The 20,766-nt window shown below is 43.8% G+C and overlaps 2 protein-coding genes across 3 annotated transcripts; both read right to left on the bottom strand.

Moving 5' to 3' along the window:
* Window positions 1-422: 422 nt before the first annotated feature.
* On the bottom strand, window positions 423-1,690 carry LOC109797501 (putative UDP-rhamnose:rhamnosyltransferase 1). The gene has a single exon (XM_020357555.3). The coding sequence runs from the start codon at window positions 1,531-1,533 to the stop codon at window positions 835-837; it is 699 nt and encodes a 232-aa protein (XP_020213144.2). The 5' UTR covers window positions 1,534-1,690; the 3' UTR covers window positions 423-834.
* Window positions 1,691-14,850: 13,160 nt separating this feature from the next.
* Window positions 14,851-19,223, bottom strand: LOC145955735 (putative UDP-rhamnose:rhamnosyltransferase 1). 2 transcript variants are annotated; one of them, XM_083070829.1, is made up of 4 exons: window positions 18,532-19,223; window positions 16,294-16,631; window positions 16,157-16,216; window positions 14,851-16,086 (listed from the first exon to the last, which is right to left on the bottom strand). In XM_083070829.1, exons 1-3 carry the CDS (start codon window positions 19,139-19,141, stop codon window positions 16,166-16,168), a joined length of 999 nt encoding a protein of 332 aa, XP_082926955.1. In that variant the 5' UTR covers window positions 19,142-19,223; the 3' UTR covers window positions 14,851-16,086; window positions 16,157-16,165. The 2 variants fall into 2 exon arrangements, with proteins under 2 accessions (XP_082926955.1, XP_082926954.1); XM_083070828.1 differs by having other exon boundaries at window positions 14,851-16,216.
* Window positions 19,224-20,766: the final 1,543 nt, after the last annotated feature.

The raw sequence follows: 20,766 nt of genomic DNA, 5'->3' as shown, positions 1-20,766 counted from the left end.
TAAATATAACAATCTCTAAAATTTTGATCCTTGTAAAAAAATTAATTTCACTACTCTAAAATGTAACATTATTGTTTTTGTTTTTATGTTCATTTTAAAATAGATAAAAAATTAATTTTAAAAGAAAATTAGAGATATAACTTAATCTTCTAATAAAGATGTAAGTAGTTAACTAAGATCATTCGATAAACTATAATTCCAAATTTTGAAAAATGAAGAACAATAAATAAATAAATAGAATACCAAATTAAAATAAAAATATATTCATTTTACATGACTCAATTTTTATTCTTGCATTATGATAATCATAGTTTGCTTAAATTTTCATATAAACGTTAATTAACAATATTCAATCCAAATGCATGTAAATACAAAAACAAACATTATGTCAATAATAACAAACTACTTATAATTTCTAAATGAGATTTAAAATTCACTCTTAAAATTGCATATATAATTAAAGGTTACTCGGGCATCACAAATATAGTTCATTTTCAAATTTTGATCCATACCACAAAACTTGATGAACAGATGTCATTGGGACTTATAAGGCATCAATTACAAACACTAAATCAAAACATAAACTTTGTCCTGAATATGACAACATATTACAAGAAAGAACAACACCAAACCATTTTTTCATCAACAGGTGATGTTATGCTAATGATAATAAAAACTAAAATCTGAAATGCTAGGATCTTTATACTGCAACAATAGAGCAAAGGAATTACATTTCACTCTGAATATTTGTAACATTGTGAAGCTAAAATTTTATTAACACACTTATGAAATGGGAAATCACATATTATGATGTATGATAGATTAGTTTAAGTGTTATACCTTAACGACAGGCTTATGGATTTCCATATAATCAACAAACTCATCAATATATTTTTGGTTCAGTTCTTTGTTCCCAAATATCTTGCTCATCCCCTCTGCTTGTCTTCTATAAGTTTTTCCTTCCTCTTTGGACATCACGAGTCTTAATGCTTTGGCCACCGAGTCCCTAGTGAACTTCCCATCAAGCTTATTCTTGTCTACTTTGACCCCTACCTTCTTCTCCTCCATTCTCCCAGCAATTAAGAATTGTTCATTTTGGAAGGGCAACATAATAAGTGGACACCCAACTTGAAGACCCTCTATCACTGAACTCCAACCACAGTGAGTAAAGAATCCCCCAACACTCTTGTGTGCTAAAATCCTTATTTGTGGGGCCCATGTTTTCCACACCATTCCCCTCTTTGACTCACTCTCAAATGAGTCACTACTAGAAGAGGTGTTTTGCTTCTTTAGAACCCAAAAAAAGGAAAAACCAGATTGTTCTAATCCCATAGCAATTTCAGTAAAGTCTTCATCACTTAGTGTCACCTCACTTCCAAATGCTACATAAATCACCGATCTTTTTTCCTGTTTATCGAACCAACTAAGTATGTTATCCCACTTCTCATCCTTGCTCTCTTCACTGAACTCTAGTGAAGGTGGTGTACTATCCGTACTGCAAGGCCGAGCTCCCAGCTCGGCATCGCAGCGCATGACGACCTCGGATACGCGCTACGTGACGTCAGCTCATCACTTAACCAGATCATAACTGATCTGAGGAGATCTCGGTCCAGATGAGATCCGCTATCCAATTAGATCACAACTAATCTCAGGCCCAAGGCCCAACGCAACCCTAATCTACACTAAGGTACATGCATTACTTATACGAGACTTATACTCATACAAACCCTAACTTTGGCATCGGAGTCTCTTTTGTAGGTACCACCCCATCTTGCAGCATCAACGTACCCATGAAGGAGGCTCACCAATCTTACCCAGTGGATCATCCCTACCTCAAATTCCCGGTAAGAACATTTGGCACCCACCGTGGGGCTGATCAAGACAGCTCTTATCGGCCACGCTTATGGTTTTCACCAGAAGCCATAGCAGACGCACAATAGACGACGCAAATCACTCAACTACCATGGACAACGAAACCACATTGAGGAGACTGATCGACCAGGTCGAACAGATGTGGTAGCAACACGACGCCGATCTGCGAAACATGCGTGCCCAGCATGAAACTGACCTAGCGGCGATGCGGACCGCCAATGAAGCTGATCTAGCGGCGCTACGCGCTGAAAACGAGCGGATTCGCGCCCAGCTCCCTCGGTGCCCCTCTGATCATCCTCCTAAGGCGAGCAACCACCACGAGGAAGAAGTGTCGCCACCGGCCCGAAACGGGCTTTCGGCATTCGCGAAGGATGGTTGGACTCGTTTATTTGTTTAAAAAATGTGGATTGCTAGAATGACGTATTCTCAAACTGAGACCTTGTCAAACGAGCAATTTTATTAAATGATTCACCAATCCATATTAATCCCAAGCGGGACCCTCCATGGATTAGTGGTTTTCGCAAAAGGAGGGTTCGTGGAGTCGCCACCAATGTTTTACTCAAAACATTGGAAAAAGGGATAAGGCAATTGATTTTATAAATCAACTTTGGCCATTACAACCAGAGTTGGGTAAGGGAGTCGGTTACGCGTGGGGAAGGTGTTAGCACCCCACAGCGCCCCTTTCGGGTTCCCTATGACAGATTATTTCTAAAATAACAGTAAAATTACTAAATTACCCCTATTTATTATAAGCAATTATAAATTGACTATCTACATGATGACAGTTTAAATATGCACACAGAAAGCAGTAAAAGGAAGGATTTAAGAAGAAACCTCTTGAAGCGTGCTTTTATATATTGAGTAAAACTGGGAAGCTTTTTGGCGTTCCCTCGCTCTACAAGCTCGCTCGCTCCTTCCTAAAAACTTTTGACTATGGAAATCCGGAGGATTTCCCTTCGACTAGGTTCGAATCTCCAAGCTAAGTGCTCGGAATTCCAGAACTTCGTCGGATCGACTCCCAGAGAGATTTCTAGGGCAGAACACTGCTCAAAAACCCCAGAATACTCAAGGAGGGAGTCAAAACTGAGTGAAAAAGTGTGTAATGACGTCCAATTGACGTCATATTTATAGGGAATAGGCGCAATACGGCCTACAGGGGCAATACGGCCGTATTGAAATTTTTGAACTTCAATACGGTCGTATTGGAGTTCAATACGGTCGTATTGAAATTCAGAAATTTCAATACGCCCGTATTGAGTTCGCTGCGGTCGTATTGAACTGTCAATACGGTCGTATTGACTTCAGTACGACCGTATTGAAGCTTCAATACGGCCGTATTAAGTTCAGTACGGCCGTATTGGGCTTTTTCCCTCCACTTCTTTATTTTGAGCTATTCTAAGACCTCTAGACCTACAGAGAACCCTCCTAGGGCCTTCGAGGAGTCCTTCTGGCTGATTATCCTTCAGTCTTCGAGAGTCTTCAAGCTTTATTTCCGACCCGGACAATTTTAGGGGTCTACAGCTGCCCCCCCTTTACTTAGTCGGACGGCCTTTTGGTGTATCGGCTGACAAGTAAAGGAGTTGACCCAATTGTCCGGGTGTTGTACCGACCTTCTGACTTGTAGCGTCTTCCGGTGGAAAAAATGTTGAGTAGCCTCTCCAGGTGGGTGCATACCTCGGCGCTTCTGACATCCTCGGTAGCTGAGTTTACCTTCTCCAAGGTCAACTTCACTCGACGCCCGAGCCGGAAGTTGGACATCAACGCGCCTCTGATGACGCTGATGGTTGAGTACCGCCTCTCCAGGCTTAGCTTCACTCTTTGTTCGAGCCGGAAGCTAAGTACCTTTGTGACGACGGTGAGCAGTGTGAGTTTTGCCTCTCCAGGCCTTGCTTTGCTTGTTGCCCAAGCTGGAAGCTGTAAGTACCGTCTCTCCAGGCTTAGCTTCACTCTTTGTTCGAGCCGGAAGCTAAGTACCTTTGTGACAACGGTAAGCGGTGAGTACCCCTTTTCCAGAGATAGCTTCGCTCATTGCCCGAGCCGGAAGCTGCATACCTCCGTGTTTGTGACGACGGGGTAGCGTGAATATCTCCTTTCCAGGGATTTGTGATGATTTTGTCTCCACAGTCCACGATGCTGCTTCGACGGTTGTTTCTGATTTTGTGCCACTAGGGGCTGGATAACGCAGGGATCCGTCTAGGGGATGTGCAGTTACTCATAGGTTCTTGTGTCCCAACTTTCCATTGCGTAGTTGGTGCCCACTGGGGAATTTCTGATTCCTTTGGGTGCAGACACAAAGATGCTCTTTCTGATGTGAGCGGTGCCTTATGATTGGCTGACGTCCTTTCGACGTTGGTGGAGTATCCCGGTTATCCTTGTTCGGGTAACTCTTTTTGATTTTCTGATTTTTTGCTGCCTCTGTGTAGGCTGTTATCCGCTGGGGATTCTGGATGTTGATTTTGTCTCCACAGTCCACGATGCTGTTTCGACGATTGTTTTTGATTTTTGTGCCACTGAGGGCTGGATAACGCAGGGATCCGTCTAGGGGATGTGCAGTCATTCACAGGTTCCTGTGCCCCAACTTGCATTGCATTGTTGGTACCCTTGGGGAATTTCTGACTCCTTGGGGTATAGACACAGATGCTCTTTCTCTCTGAGTTTGAGCGATGCCTTATGTTTGGCTGACGTCCTTTGACGTTGGTGGAGTATCCCGGTTTATCCTTATTCGGGTAACTCTTTTTGATTTTCTGATTTTTTGCTGCCTCTGTGTAGGCTGTTATCCGCTGGGGATTCTGGATGTTGATTTTGTCTCCACAGTCCACGATGCTGTTTCGACGATTGTTTTTGATTTTTGTGCCACTGAGGGCTGGATAACGCAGGGATCCGTCTAGGGGATGTGCAGTCATTCACAGGTTCCTGTGCCCCAACTTGCATTGCATTGTTGGTACCCTTGGGGAATTTCTGACTCCTTGGGGTATAGACACAGATGCTCTTTCTCTCTGAGTTTGAGCGATGCCTTATGTTTGGCTGACGTCCTTTGACGTTGGTGGAGTATCCCGGTTTATCCTTATTCGGGTATCTCTTTTTGATTTTCTGGATTTTGTTGCCTCTGTGTAGGCTGTTATCCGCCAGGGGATTTTGTCATTGGTTGTGATTGGCCTCTTCTGTTAGGCAGATCAGCTTGACGTTCAATGATTGGCTGAGAGCCAGATTCCACTTGGGGAATGATTTTTGATCTTTTTATGATTTTTCCTTTTGAAGGAGTGCCTCTTATGTAGGCGACTGAGGAATTGGAGTTCAGTGTTCGGCTGAGTGCCAGATTCCGCTTGGGGAATACTTATTGATATTTTTGATTTTTCTCTTTTTGCAGGGATGCCTCTGAGTAGGCGATTGGGGAATGAGGGATCTTATGTATCCCAGAGTATTATTTAGGAAGCCTCTGCAGGCTTAGCCTCACTCAACACTTGAGTTGGAGAGCTATCTTCCACTGAGGAAGTGTTAAGTCCTTTGACTTGTATATACTGTTTGGATGATCGCACTTCCATTGGGGATTGCGTCGATTTTGCTTTGATAGCCCTCGCTGGGGATTTTTCCGTGAGCTTGAGCTGAGGTTCCCTCTGGGGAGTATTATTTCTGCGAGCCTCTCCAGGCTCATTTATTCTGAGAGAGTATTATTTCTGCAAGCCTCTCCAGGCTTTAGTTATGATGAAAGAGTATTATTTCGGCGAGCCTCTCCAGGCTCAATTATTTTGCAGGAGTATTATTTAGGCAAGCCTCTCCAGGCTCAATTATTCTGAGAGTATTATTTCTGCAAGCCTCTCCAGGCTTTAGTTATGATGAAAGAGTATTATTTCGGCGAGCCTCTCCAGGCTCAATTATTCTGAAGGAGTATTATTTCGGCAAGCCTCTCCAGGCTCAATTATTCTGCGGGAGTATTATTTAGGCAAGCCTCTCCAGGCTCAGTTATTCTGTATGATTTGTTGGATTTTCTGTATTTTGCCCTTTTTTCGATTTTGGCTTTTTCTGTGTTTTTGCCTTTTTTGTTGAGTTCGGCTTTTTCTGTATTTTTGTTGATTTCTGTATTTTTGCCTTTTTTGTTGGTTTTGGCTTTTTCTGTATAGAAATGTCTCAGTTATTCTGAGAGAGTATTATTTCGGCGAGCCTCTCCAGGCTCAATTATTCTGAGAGAGTATTATTTCGGCGAGCCTCTCCAGGCTCAGTTATTTTGAGAGTATTATTTCGGCAAGCCTCTCCAGGCTCAGTTATTCTGAGAGTATTCTTGCGGCAAGCCTCTCCAGGCTCAGTTATTCTGTATGAGTATTGTTTCGACAAGCCTCTCCAGGCTCAATTATTCTGAAAGAGTATTCTTTCGGCGAGCCTCTCCAGGCTCAGTTATTCTGTACAATTTTCTTGTTGGATTTTTTGTACCCATGCCTCTTTTCCGTTTTCGGCTTTTTGTTGACTGCTGTCATACACAATCAATTTTTCCTATTTTCTATTTTATGCAATTGCCTAATGACGAGGTCTTTGAAAATTTCTTTATGGCCAATACGGCCGTATCCATTTCAGTACGCCCATGTTGAGTTGAAAATTTTGTTCATAACCCTGATTTTAGTACGGGTGTACTGAACATGGTACAGGCGCATTGTTTTTTCTGAAATTTATATTATTTATTTTTTTGTTTTTTCAATAAACAGAGAATAAGTGATCTTCCAGTACACCTATCATCTGTATGCATGTATGCAGTATGATGCACCTAATTCTATTTGATTCTTTTTTCAAAAGAATTAACCGATGCGTTTTTGTGTTTGGATTTTGCCATTCCTCCAGACGGACTGTGCTCTGCCGATTTCTGTTACCGAGGAATGATGCGTATTATATTTGAGATTTGGTGTCATCAACCAAATGATCCTTCCCTTTCTTTAGAAGATGTGTCAACCCTCCTATTGACCACTATATCTCCATGTTTCCACTAGATTATTCAAAAATCGTTGGGACAAGAGAGAAAAGAAGGAAAGGGTATTTTTCAAAAGTTTGTGTTTTAGAGGGGATTATTTTATTTTTGAAAAATTGTTTTTGTAAGCATGGATGGCCAAGGTAGGCTTATTGTGTTTAGGTTTGTTTGTTTAAACACTTATGAGGTTAAGCACATCTTTGTTATTAATGATTGTGCTTTGACAACTTGGATAGCTTTTCTTGAGCCCCTTTGTTGAATTCAATTGATGGTACCATCATGGATTTATTCTGTTTTTTTGATCGTCCTTATTTTTGCCTAAAAACACCCTTCCGTGGTATTTTAGCGGACTTTTGTTTTTGTTCATTATTTTGTAACCCCAATTTTTGCCTAGGTCACCCCTTCGTGGGATTCCTAGCGGGTTTTTGTCTTCATTTTGTAACCCTAACTTTTGCCTAGGTCACCCTTTTGTGGGATTCCTATCGGGTCTTTTGCTCTTATTTTTGCGCAGTCCCCTTTTTGGGTTTCCTGCCGAGCTTATTATCTTTAGGATTTCTTTATCCATGATGGTACTTATTGATGCCAAGAAAAGGTGCTCCAAGTTGACACACACACTTCCACATAAAAATGATGTGGGTTTATTGATTATTAAGACGATTTTAACCTCACTTATGTTCATTCAAACAGGGTTAAATAATGCGGTCTAGAATTTTATTGCAAGCAAGAAAAGAAGCAATAAAGAATTAATAAAGAATGATTTTATTATAATCATAATGGAAACATGTGCCCTATCGAGGCTCGGGGGTCGGGCTGTCCCCGAGGAGTGATCTCTAATAGTCACTGAATTTACACATCCCTATTAGAAGGAGAAAAACATTTTGACGACGATGACCGGCCTTGACGCTTGTGAACCGGCCTTCCTAAAGATCTGGCTTAAAGAACATCGAGAAGGATCTTGGTTTCTCTTCGTCCTTTGATTTTTATAAGGGTTGTATCCTAACCCTTGTTTCCCCGGGTTATCCTTGATAATGGGTAGCTCCGGGATTCCTTGGGAGTCCTTGCCTAATCCTTGTCCTGGCAAGTATCCGTTCTTTGTGAGCATATGAGCTACCTTCTTCATTTCTCGGGGAAACGTTTCAACATTGGCAATTTCCAATGCTTGGAAGGCGGTTTCCAAAGCTTCCTCTGCTGCATCCACATAAGGTATGTTGGATGGCTTGCTGATGAGTATGTCATCTTCAGCTTGTACAGTCACCAGTTTGTCACCCACTATGAACTTGACTTTCTGGTGGAGCGTAGAAGGAATAGCTTTCGCATCATGAATCCAAGGTCGGCTGAGGAGACAGCTGTATGCGGGAGTGATATCCATCACTTGAAATTCGACGTTGAAGATAGTGGGTCCAATTTGGATTGGAAGATTGATCTCTCCCACCACTTCTCTTTTAGATCCATCGAAGGCTCGAACGATCATGTTGCTCGGGCACATTTGGATTCCCTTGATTGCCTCTTGCTCGAGCGCTCTTTTTGGCATTACGTTCAAGGAAGATCCATTATCTACCAAGACTTTAGTGATGTGATACTCCTTGCACTTTATAGAGATGTGCAAGGGCTTGTTGTGGTTTGATCCCTCGGCGAGGATTTCTTCATCGATGAAGGTGAGGTGATCATTAGCCTTGATGTGACTAACAATCCCCTCAAACTCGTCTTGGGAGATAGTGTGCGACACGTATGCCTCGTTCAAGAATTTCGACAGAGCTTGCCGATGCGGTTCGGAACTTAGGATCAACGACAACAGCGTAATCTTTGCTGGCGTCCTATGAAGTTGATCCACGATGGAGTACTCACTCTGTCGGATAAACTTTAACAGCTCGTCTGTCTCCTCCTCGGATTCTTTTTTCTCGGTTTTCTTTTCTTCTTTTTCTTTATTCTTGGGGGCTTTATCATGAAGATCTTCGGGAGTGTAGATCCTGCCACTCCTAGTCATGCCCCCAAGTCCAGCGATGTTGGAGATATCGCTGTCGGCAGAAGAGTGGATGTCGTATATCCACGGCACAGCCTTATTTGATTCGTAGGGGAAAGGTCTTGGAGCGGTGATCCTTAATGGTGTCGAACCTTCCCCTTTATTCGTCTTGATTACCAACAACGGAGTTGATGTGCGCTTGCTTGGCGCGGTTGTTGGCTTACACTTGATGACGAACGGCGTGCGATCCATTTTTGAACATACGCATCGATTTAATCCTTTCTTTTTATTTATGTTTATTACTGAATTACTAGGAGGGATGTATGAAATGAATGATTCCTAGATCCCTCCATGATCTATATGCATGAGATGATGATGTTGAATATGCATGCATTGTGTTTATTGAACTAAGCATTATCATGTTTTTAGGATTTTCCTAAGATGATGCATGATATTGCTTGGTTTGGGTAAATACATATTTTTCTTTTGAATATTTTGTATCTTTTTTTTTTTGTATTTTTTTTTGGGTGAAAAGGGAAACTACCTATATGAATGCAATGAAGGTAGATGTTAACACCATGTACTAGAAGATCTTTATTTCTATTTATTCTTTTTATTTAAAAAAGAATGTTGTATGTTTAAAAGGTGCAAATGTATGCTCATACAATGTCACATAAAAATGCACAAACAATTCACTCATCCACGAACAGTCACGAGCGAATCACGAGGTAGGGGTCTCCTGCAGAAAAGTGCATATTCAAGGAGGATCTAACTGTTCTCACTTGGTCAAAGGCCCCCAAGGTGCCCCCATTATAGGGACCCAATTCCTCTCGTCGTAGGTCGATGGAAAGTTCCAACGCACCGTCGGACTCAAGTTCATGGTTATCACCTTGAGTGATGTTTTCCGACAACGGTCTACGGGCACCTATAGACCCATTCGACAACCGGCCGTACTAACATCCACTCCCTATGGTTAATCACTCATGCCCCCGGGTATAGAGGGAACTGTTGTGTGCAAAGGTTTGTGTACAGTTTGTATTTCAAACAATTGCGAAATTTTAAACATACAACAGTTATTTAAAGCCATATAATAAATCATGTTATCATACAAGCAAAGGGTAATAAAGTAATTTTTAACTATTATTTGTTAAAAATAATCTGTCACTAAATGGGACTGACTCTCGAGGCTTCCCCAGTGGAGTCGCCATCTGTCGCCACCGGCCCGAAACGGGCTTTCGGCATTCGCGAAGGATGGTTGGACTCGTTTATTTGTTTAAAAAATGTGGATTGCTAGAATGACGTATTCTCAAACTGAGACCTTGTCAAACGAGCAATTTTATTAAATGATTCACCAATCCATATTAATCCCAAGCGGGACCCTCCATGGATTAGTGGTTTTCGCAAAAGGAGGGTTCGTGGAGTCGCCACCAATGTTTTACTCAAAACATTGGAAAAAGGGATAAGGCAATTGATTTTATAAATCAACTTTGGCCATTACAACCAGAGTTGGGTAAGGGAGTCGGTTACGCGTGGGGAAGGTGTTAGCACCCCACAGCGCCCCTTTCGGGTTCCCTATGACAGATTATTTCTAAAATAACAGTAAAATTACTAAATTACCCCTATTTATTATAAGCAATTATAAATTGACTATCTACATGATGACAGTTTAAATATGCACACAGAAAGCAGTAAAAGGAAGGATTTAAGAAGAAACCTCTTGAAGCGTGCTTTTATATATTGAGTAAAACTGGGAAGCTTTTTGGCGTTCCCTCGCTCTACAAGCTCGCTCGCTCCTTCCTAAAAACTTTTGACTATGGAAATCCGGAGGATTTCCCTTCGACTAGGTTCGAATCTCCAAGCTAAGTGCTCGGAATTCCAGAACTTCGTCGGATCGACTCCCAGAGAGATTTCTAGGGCAGAACACTGCTCAAAAACCCCAGAATACTCAAGGAGGGAGTCAAAACTGAGTGAAAAAGTGTGTAATGACGTCCAATTGACGTCATATTTATAGGGAATAGGCGCAATACGGCCTACAGGGGCAATACGGCCGTATTGAAATTTTTGAACTTCAATACGGTCGTATTGGAGTTCAATACGGTCGTATTGAAATTCAGAAATTTCAATACGCCCGTATTGAGTTCGCTGCGGTCGTATTGAACTGTCAATACGGTCGTATTGACTTCAGTACGACCGTATTGAAGCTTCAATACGGCCGTATTAAGTTCAGTACGGCCGTATTGGGCTTTTTCCCTCCACTTCTTTATTTTGAGCTATTCTAAGACCTCTAGACCTACAGAGAACCCTCCTAGGGCCTTCGAGGAGTCCTTCTGGCTGATTATCCTTCAGTCTTCGAGAGTCTTCAAGCTTTATTTCCGACCCGGACAATTTTAGGGGTCTACAAGAAGGGCACTCGGTCTCTCAGCCCCGAACTACGACTAGGGCACCGACTCGACGACCTGCCACGCATCGGTCTCATGTTCCAACGAACAAGTCGGTCCATGAAGTCAGCAAAGCCCCAACTAATGTCACAGGGGGTCAAGCAACCTTCCGCTGTCATCCCTTTGTGGACAGCATCATGGAGACACCACTCCCTTAGGGTTGGAAGCCTCTCCACCTCGATCGCTATGATCGCACGACGGACCCTGATGAGCACATCGACCTATATACGACACAGGTAAACCTCTACACTAACAATGATGCTATATTGTGTAGGGTTTTTCTGACCTCGCTCAAGAGGGTCGCACTCAACTGGTACACCCAGCTTCTCGCCGAGTCAATCGACAGCTTCAGCACTCTGGTCAGGCGGTTCACAGCGCAATATGCGACGAGCTGACCTCACCACATCACTTCAGCCGCCCTGGCCAGCCTTAGACAGAACGACGACGAGCCATTTCAGGCGTTCATGGAGTGATTTGCAGCCACCTCGGTTAAGATCAGAAATCTGAACCCTGAGGTCGCCCTGCATGCCATGCTCATGGCACTCAAGCCTGGGCCTTTCGTCGATAGCCTATGCCGTGAGGCTCCTCACGATATGGACGAGCTTCGCGCCCGAGCAGCGGGCTACATCCAGATGAAGGAGCACTCCGCTTTCCGTGACCAGGTTCGTGGCAAAGGACCAATGAAGCTCGAGCAGGGCCACAAAGACAAAATCAAGGTCAACAACGATAGTTAGTTCAAGAAGTCGGCTAGGGCAAACCGAGGGGGAAGATATGACTTCTACACTCCCCTGAACGTGCCCCGCGTACACATACTGGAGGAAGCCAGCAACAACAACCTGCTCACTCTGCCATCACCAGGTCACACCCCCAACAATGCCGACAAGTCCAAGCACTGTCGGTACCACAGAAATCACGGTCACACCACTGAGGAGTGTCGCTCGCTGCGGGACCGTATTGAAGAACTCATCCAGGCGGGCCACCTCGGCCAATATGTCCAGCGACAACAGGGTCAACGTGGGGGCTACGGTGGACGAGGACGAGGTAGAGGTCGTGGTTCGGGAGCTCGCACGGACCAACCCTCTAGCCCTCAGCAAAACGCCGGTGGAGCAGTGCAAGCAGAGATAAGCCAGGAAACAGGGTCAGCTCCTCTACGGGGAGTAATCAATACAATTGTGGGTGGTTTCGCAAGGGGAGGCGTCAGTAGCACGACCTGGAAGAAACACCTGCGCAACATCAACAACGTCCACCCCACTACCTCGGCATCGCACCAGAGCTCACCGCCGATCTCCTTAACCGACGAGGACTACGCTGGCGTCAGCCCCAACCAAGATGACCCCATGGTCATTATCGTAGAAGTAGCCAACTGGGAAGTTCAGAAGACACTTATAGACCAAGGGAGTTCAGCCGACGTCCTGTATTGGCCAACGTTTCTCAGGTTAGACGTCCCTCATTCTCTCATCCAACCCCACACAGAGCCCTTAGTCGGTTTTGCAGGAGAGCGAGTGCACACCCGGGGATACGTCGACCTACTAACCACCTTCGGAACCTCCCCGAATACAAGGAGAATCATGGTTCGATACCTCCTCGTGGAGGCCAACACCTCCTATAACATCATCATTGGGAGGCCGACGTTGAATCAGCTCGGAGTAGTGGTATCCACTCCGCACCTCACCATGAAGTTCCTAGGAAGTGACGATAAAATCATCACCGTCAAAGAAAATCAGAAGACGGCTCGGTAGTGCTACACCGAGAGTCTAAAGATCTCCTCATCCAGCAAGCAAAGCAAGAAGGATCCCCCCACCGTGGCTCACATCACCCACGTGGAGGCCACTAACCTCGGCCTGGGGACCAAGTCCCGCTAGCGAGCTCGGAGACAAGGCTCAGGAAGCCCGCGCTCTCCGATTGCAAGAACACGGCAGAAAACCAATACCGCGAATTCGGAACGCTACGCATTTCAAGTCCTATTTCAGTTAATCTTGTATGAATGAGTTGTGCACTCTTTTCCCGCCTTAGTCTTTTATCCCAAAAAACGAAAAATGGGTTGTGGCTGAGAGGGTTTTTAACGAGGCACACTTACATAATCAATAAAATGACTCATTCTGTTCAACTTATATTTTTAGTCCTGTATCATTTCACGCTTCACGCTAAATCGAGGTCGAGTACGAACCTTGGCATGATCAAGGTCGAGTACGAACCTTTACAAGAGTTAAGTAACAAAAGCCCGAGGTCGAGTACGAACCTCGGCATGACCAAAAATCAAGGTCGAGTTCAAACCTTTACGAGAATTACTTAACAAGAGCCCGAGGTCGAGTACGAACCTCGACATGACCAGATCAAGGTCGAGTACGAACCTTTACAAGAGTTAAGTAATAAAAGCCCAAGGTCGAGTACGAACCTCGGCATGACCAAAAATCAAGGTCGAGTTCGAACCTTTACGAGAATTACTTAACAAGAGCCCGAGGTCGAGTACGAACCTCGGCATGACCAAAAATCAAGGTCGAGTTCGAACCTTTACGAGAATTACTTAACAAGAGCCCAAGGTCGAGTACGAACCTCGGCATGACCAGATCAAGGTCGAGTACAAACCTTTACAAGAGTTAAGTAACAAAAGCCCGAGGTCGAGTACGAACCTCGGCATGACTAAAAATCAAGGTCGAGTACGAACCTTTACAAGAGTTAAGTAACAAAAGCCCGAGGTCGAGTACGAACCTCGGCATGACCAAAAATCAAGGTCGAGTACGAACCTTTACAAGAGTTAAGTAACAAGAGCCCGAGGTCGAGTACGAACCTCGGCATGACCAAAAATCAAGGTCGAGTACGAACCTTTACGAGAATTACTTCACAAGAGCCCGAGGTCGAGTACGAACCTCGGCATGACAAAAAATTAAGGTCAAGTTCGAACCTTTACGAGAATTACTTAACAAGAGCCCGAGGTCGAGTACGAACCTCGGCATGACCAGATCAAGGTCGAGTACGAACCTTTACAAGAGTTAAGTAACAAAAGCCCGAGGTCGAGTACGAACCTCGGCATGACCAAAAATCAAGGTCGAGTTTGAACCTTTACGAGAATTACTTAACAAGAGCCCGAGGTCGAATACGAACCTCGGCATTACCAGATCAAGGTCGAGTACGAACCTTTACAAGAGTTAAGTAACAAAAGCCCGAGGTCGTGTACAAACCTCGACATGACCAAAAATCAAGGTCGAGTTCGAACCTTTACGAGAATTACTTAACAAGAGCTCGAGGTCGAGTACGAACCTCGGCATGACCAGATCAAGGTCGAGTATGAACCTTTACAAGAGTTAAGTAACAAAAGTCCGATGTCGAGTACAAACCTCGGCATGACCAAAAATCAAGGTCAAGTTCGAACCTTTACGAGAATTACTTAACAAGAGCCCGAGGTCGAGTACGAACCTCGGCATGACCAGATCAAGGTCGAGTAAGAAACTCGGTATGACCAGATCAAGGCCGTGTACGAACCTTTACAAGAAGTAACGAAAAATCGAGGTCGAGTTCGAACCTCGGCAAGATCAACTCAAGGTAGAGTATCACCAAGTATAAAAGTATACAATAGACATCGAACACGTGTCTCACAGTGCAAACAACAAAAATCCAGCCTAAACGCAAAGGCAAAGGAAAGCGCAAGCGCAAATAGACAAAGAAAAATAAACAAATACAAGCAAGAGTTTCAGAGTTCTACACTCGAATTCCAAACAGAAAAATAACACAGAAAAACATTAACTAAGCTACGACAAAAATGGCCTACGCAGAGGCGTTCTCAATGGAGCTGTCCTCGAGGTCGTCCTCCTTTACCAGCTTCCCAAAGCGGACCACTTTCTCCAGATGCATGGCAGAGAAGTCAAACCTCGGGGCAAGAAGCCTCGCCTGGCGAGCCGCCTTGAGGAAACCCCGCTTGTGTTCAACCACGATAGCTCGTTCGGTTTCCTCCAGCTTCTTCTCCAGCACTGCCCTCTTCGCCTCCTGCTTCGCCAGCTCCACTTTCAAGGCGGCGACCTCCTCCTCTTTACCACCAAGCACGACCTCGTCGCAGAGGCGCTTCTCAGCCGCCGTCACCACATCAATCTTCAGGGAGGTTACTTCATCCTCCAAGGAGCGAACCCGACCACGGGAAGACGTCACCTTATCTTCAAGGAGGCGCACCCGACTTCGGGACGAGGCGGCAAGCCCTTGCAGCTCGCCCACCTGGGAGGCGTAGTTCTCGTTCGAGCGCAAATCAATCTCCAGCGACTTCTGCACCCTCGCAAGATCCCCCCTCACGGCTCGCAGCTCGGCACCCTGCAATTTTGCTTCACCGAGAGCAGCGCTAAGGACCTTGTTTTCCTCCTTCAGGACCTTATTTTCGTCCTTCAGGGGTCGAACTCGGCCCCTCAGTCTAACCAGATCCTCTTGCTGCTTAGACCACCTATGCTTCTAGTGGTCCATAATGGCCATAGCCCTCTACAGAAGGACCTGAGCAGCATCAAAGCTCTCCACGGGCCCGGCCTCCTCGATCATCTCTTGATCCTCCGAGCTTAGCGAGCCCTTGGGGAAAAACCTCTCGGCAGTCACCCCCGCACTCCACAGCGAATTCATGTTGGCGGAGGCACTCACGTGGTCTAGGCGCACATCAGAGCGGTCCTTCCTGAAGCGGTGAGCAATATATCAGCTCTGGAGGCCCCCTGTGACGGACCTGACGACGGCACAGAGGCTGCAGGCGTCGCCGTAGGGACCTTGGAACCTGGTTCCTCACCCTAAACCTCGGCAGCAGTAGAGGCGGCAGCCGACATCCCCTGCTCAGCAACAGGGACACCTGCCTCGGGCATCACCGAGCCCGGAGCCTCCGGGGTCTCAACAGCATCCCCCACCTACAAAAGGACAACATGTCAGAGGACAAAAGAACAACATACAGGAAAACACGAAAATTGGGGTACCCACTACGGCGGCCTAGGCGACCTGCTCAACAACCTGAACCTCCACCTCGGCAGCTATTCCCGCCTGCAAAGAACCACATCGCATCAATAAACCAAGCAAAATCAACACAAAAGAAAAATTAAAGAAAACAAGACACTTACCTCGGTGGAGGGAGCAACTTGCTTAACAGCCGGGGTCACCACCTTGGCAGCCTGAGCAACAGACTCAGCGGCTCGAGCCATCTCCTCAGCGGCCACTTGAGGAGCCTCCTTGGGTGGCGGACTCTCAGTCAGGTCCACCGCACCAGCATCAGCAGCCTTGGAGGTCACCTCCTCGGTGTCTAGAGGGGCAGAGCTCCCCCCAACCTCTTTCTCTCCCCTCTTTCTTTTTCGGTTGACTTTCAGGGGGGAAACATCCTCCTCTTGAGGTTCGGGGACCACGAGCTCGGTAACGTTGTAGCGATGCTTTAGCTCATGCCACAAGTTCTTCCCCATGATGCCTACAGACAGGAAATAAAACACATCAGCGAAGAAAAATTACACAAACTCCAACAAGCTACCGAAAGACAAAAGTACTCACTCTCCAAGCCCCTCTCCCTGTACGCCGAGTTCGCAAGCGATAGAACGAGCTTGCAATCTGGCGGACGAGGAAGCGCGGAAAGGTTCTCAATGGCGGCCGCCTCCGAAGCCGTCAATTACAAGTGGTCCACCCCGTGAAACCTAGACGGTTTGGGGCACCAATAGAAAGGGAACTTCGGCAACCCGCCGAAGTAGAAACCCCCATCCTCTAAAGGGTCGACATCCACAAGGGCAACCCGAAAAAACTCTTGCTTAAAATTTTTATACGATTGGGCGTAAAGGGTAAATAAACCCCCATCCCTACTCCCACTCAGCGACAGCACGCCATAAGGCGGAACACCAATTTTCAACTGGTAGAAGTGAAGAAAAATACGAAGGGACACCTCTATCCCTAGGACTGTACACAAGACTTGAAACGCCCTCAAAAAACCCCAGCTATTGGGGTGCAGCTGGCAAGGAGCCGCATTGATGTAATTCAAAAAATCACACTCAAACTGAGTGAAAGGAAGACAGACGCCCATGTCCCTGAAGAGACACTGGTAGACATAAAAATGGGGAGGGTCAGTAGACCTCCCCATGTACACACCCTCACCGGCCGGACAGGGTTCGAGCCGGATCATCTGGGAAATGGAAGGGTCACATATTCGGTGCGTTCTCCAACTCGCGTTGACCTCCAGAAACGACCTGAACACACTTTGGACCCCCCCATTTCGCGCTTGACCCAGTCGTAACCAGGGATGCCTGGCTCCAGGTCCTTGGGCGGAGGCGGGTCCTTCTTCTCGACAGCGGCTTTCCCGGCAGCCACCGCCTTGCCGCGCGCCTTGCCCCTGGCAGGCGCAGAAAAACCGGCACCACTTCCACCAGCCATTAAAGAAACAGGAAGACTCGAAGAAGATTTGGGAAGTAGAAAAAAGAAAACTGTAGAAAGGAAGTACCTGGTACTCCTCCTCAGAAAATAGCCCTAACAACGACTGGGTTACCGGAAACGATGACAGAGACTGTGAAAATGGAGACGGAAGACGAACGGAAGCAAGAAGGCAAAGAGAGCTATCGTACTCGAGAAGCCAAAGCAAGAAAGAGAGTAAAGTGAAAGGGGAAGAGGCACGAGGGAGAGAAAAGGGTTTCTCCCAAATTCAAAACGGTCACGCCACGTGTCAGCCAAGGGACGCGTCTGATGACACATTAATGGAAAAACAATTATGACAAAGGCAAACCATCATTACATAACCGTCACTCTCATTAACGTGCCACTTGCACGTTCTCGGGAGATGACCAGTTATGACACATGGCATCTCAACAAGCACGCGTACGCGAGGGGTCACAGCCACTTGACGAGCTCGGTCTTAACTCCTCGACCCACGGTCTTTGGAGCTCGGGGGCTAGTGTACTATCTGTACTGCAAGGCCAAGCTCCCAGCTCGGCATCGCAGCGCATGACGACCCCGGATACGCGCTACGTGACGTCAGCTCGTCACTTAACCAGATCATAACTGATCTGAGGAGATCTCGATCCAGACGAGATCCGCTATCCAATTAGATCACAACTGATCTCAGGCCCAAGGCCCAACGCAACCCTAATCTACACTAAGGTACGTACATTACTTATACGAGACTCATACTCATACAAACCCTAACTTTGGCATCGGAGTCTCTTTTGCAAGTACCACCCCATCTTGGAGCATCAACGTACCCGTGAAGGAGGCTCACCGATCTTACCCAGCAGATCATCCCTACCTCGAATTCCCGGTAAGAACAGGTGGCAATAACCCAATTGGAATCACTGTTTTCCTACTTAAGGTTTCAAGCAATTTGAGAGACTCACCTTCAATCTCTATGCAGCTTCTTGCAGCTATAACTTCAACACCATCCAAGATTTTTGTTACTCGAAAGAAGTCCGAAACCCCAGATTCATCTTGCACAGCGTGGTTATCAACAAGAGCTTTGTCCTCCGGAGATTCACATGTCTTTCGGATAAACAAATCCAAAATGGAAAACAAACCAAATGCGCTCAAAATAGAGAAAAAGATCCATGAGATCCCTAGCTTAGAAGTTATCGGGGGCAACCAGTGTGGTGCAAAGTCGCATATGATCCAATCAGGTTTGCATGTCTCCAGAAACTTCATCAAAGGTTGTTCTAAACCATCAAAAGCCTTCTTGAGGAATGGAACAATGTGGTGAGGAACATCCATTGTGGCCTCTGCATTTTGTGGGAGATTTTCAACATGGGGTGGTGGAAGTTCTATCAGATCCACCAAAGCTTGTAAATTTTGGGGAACTTTTGGGAGGCGATGGATGTTTCTAGGAGTGGAAATGAAAGAAATTTTGTGACCCTTTTGAGCTATGAGCTTTGAAAGCTCAAAAAATGGGCTTATGTGACCAAAGGCTAGCCATGGAAACACAGCAATGTGCAGCTTCTGGTGCTGTTCCGCCATGGATACTAATGATTAAGCTTGCTATGTTCTGTGACTTATTTACTATTGCTGTTTTCCTCTAATGTACGAACAACATCAATTATCCAATTATATGGATAAAATATCAGATATTGTATACTTTCTCTATAAAGTTACAGTATACAGTTTATATAACTTTATATTTTGACAATATTATAATTATGCAATTATTGTGAGGCCTTGACTTTCCGTGCATTTGCTATCTAGCTGGGTCCCCGAATTTGATATTTTGGCAATGAAGGATCGCAACCACAAGTGACTAGTGACTACAATAATATACGTACAATCTGCAAGTGTCGAAAGCAAATTTTAATGATAATTTTTATTTTAATATTTTAGTTAATAACATACTTTAAATGTATATGTCAAAATTATTATAAATATATATAAAATAAAGTGTTGAAAGCAAATTTTATATATAATATATTATATAATTTAATAAATACATTATAATATATAATATAAAATTATATATATTGTTATTGTACATATATAATATAATGTATAGAGAGGAGTATCATGTAAAACAATTAGAGTCGATCTGATAATGGAAATTGGAATAGTAAGGACAAGATCATATTATTTTACTTCTTAGCTCAACTCTTTCTTAAGGATAAAACATACACACTAGATTATCATGATAAAATCACTACAAGAAATATAAATTTTAGTCATAATAATTTAGTGAGAAAATGATAAATTGACAATAATTATATATTATTTATGACTAATTTTCATTTTATCACTAATATTATTTTTAATAATGACCAAATTATAAATTCTGACTATAATTTTATTATTAGTGACAAAAATATATATGTCATAAATAATTTGTCACCTAATGATAGTTTTTTCTCTTATTTTAACATAATAAATATAAAAAAAATAAATAAATACCTATAGAGTAATAATCATAACTGACAAAGTTTAGTTTTCATAAATATTATTATATTAAAAATTATTACAAAAATAATTACAAATTCATCGTACATACTAAAATGAGAAGAAAAAAAATCAATGTCCTTACATAAATAAATTTAAAATATTTGGGTCAATAGTAATTCGTCACAAATATTTAATATTAATAAGTTTTAGATTAAAATATTTTGTACAATTAATATAGTTTTTTAATGCAAAAGTTTACAAATTCATACACTACTAGAATTTATCTTATTACAAGCGATTTCTTCTGCGAATTTTGTATTAAAATTTGTAGCAAATATTATTCCTACGAATTTTTATGCAAAATTTTATCTGCAGGTAATACCTTCGTGGATACAAAGAAATATTTGCAGAAATATTTTTTACGAAAAAATCAAAGAAATTACTATAAATTATATTAATAATTCTACATCTTTCAAATGTTCACAATGAATTCATCTAAAGCATTTGTTTCCAAACCTCTAATATGTGATGCATAATCTTTTAAACTTTAAGATAGTAGATTATAAGTCAAATACTCAATCATAAAAATCAACTTGTTAAGTAAGTGTTGCCCCAACTTATATACTCTTTAATTATCTTATTTTCAATCGATGTGGAACTTAATTTTTTTTTTAAATATTAAACATACAAATTTAACTATTTTTTAATTTTTCTTGCAGATT

Source organism: Cajanus cajan, chromosome 3 (genome assembly GCF_000230855.2).
Source record: "Cajanus cajan strain Asha chromosome 3, NIPB_CcT2T_4, whole genome shotgun sequence".
Classification (NCBI taxonomy): Eukaryota; Viridiplantae; Streptophyta; class Magnoliopsida; order Fabales; family Fabaceae; genus Cajanus; species Cajanus cajan.
The sequence above is the reverse complement of the archived record's forward strand: the minus strand, read 5'-3'. Positions and strand labels throughout refer to the sequence as shown.

Coding starts and splice junctions, on each gene's coding strand:
- LOC109797501 (XM_020357555.3), bottom strand. CDS start 1,533: ATGCGCTGCGATGCCGAGCTGGGAGCTCGGCCTTGCAGTACGGATAGT.
- LOC145955735 (XM_083070828.1), bottom strand. CDS start 19,141: ATGGCGGAACAGCACCAGAAGCTGCACATTGCTGTGTTTCCATGGCTA. Junction 16,632..18,531: donor AAGCTGCATAGAGATTGAAG/GTGAGTCTCTCA, acceptor TCCTGTCTGTAG/GCATCATGGGGAAGAACTTG. Junction 16,217..16,293: donor AAGTTGCTCCCTCCACCGAG/GTAAGTGTCTTG, acceptor GGTTCTTTGCAG/GCGGGAATAGCTGCCGAGGT.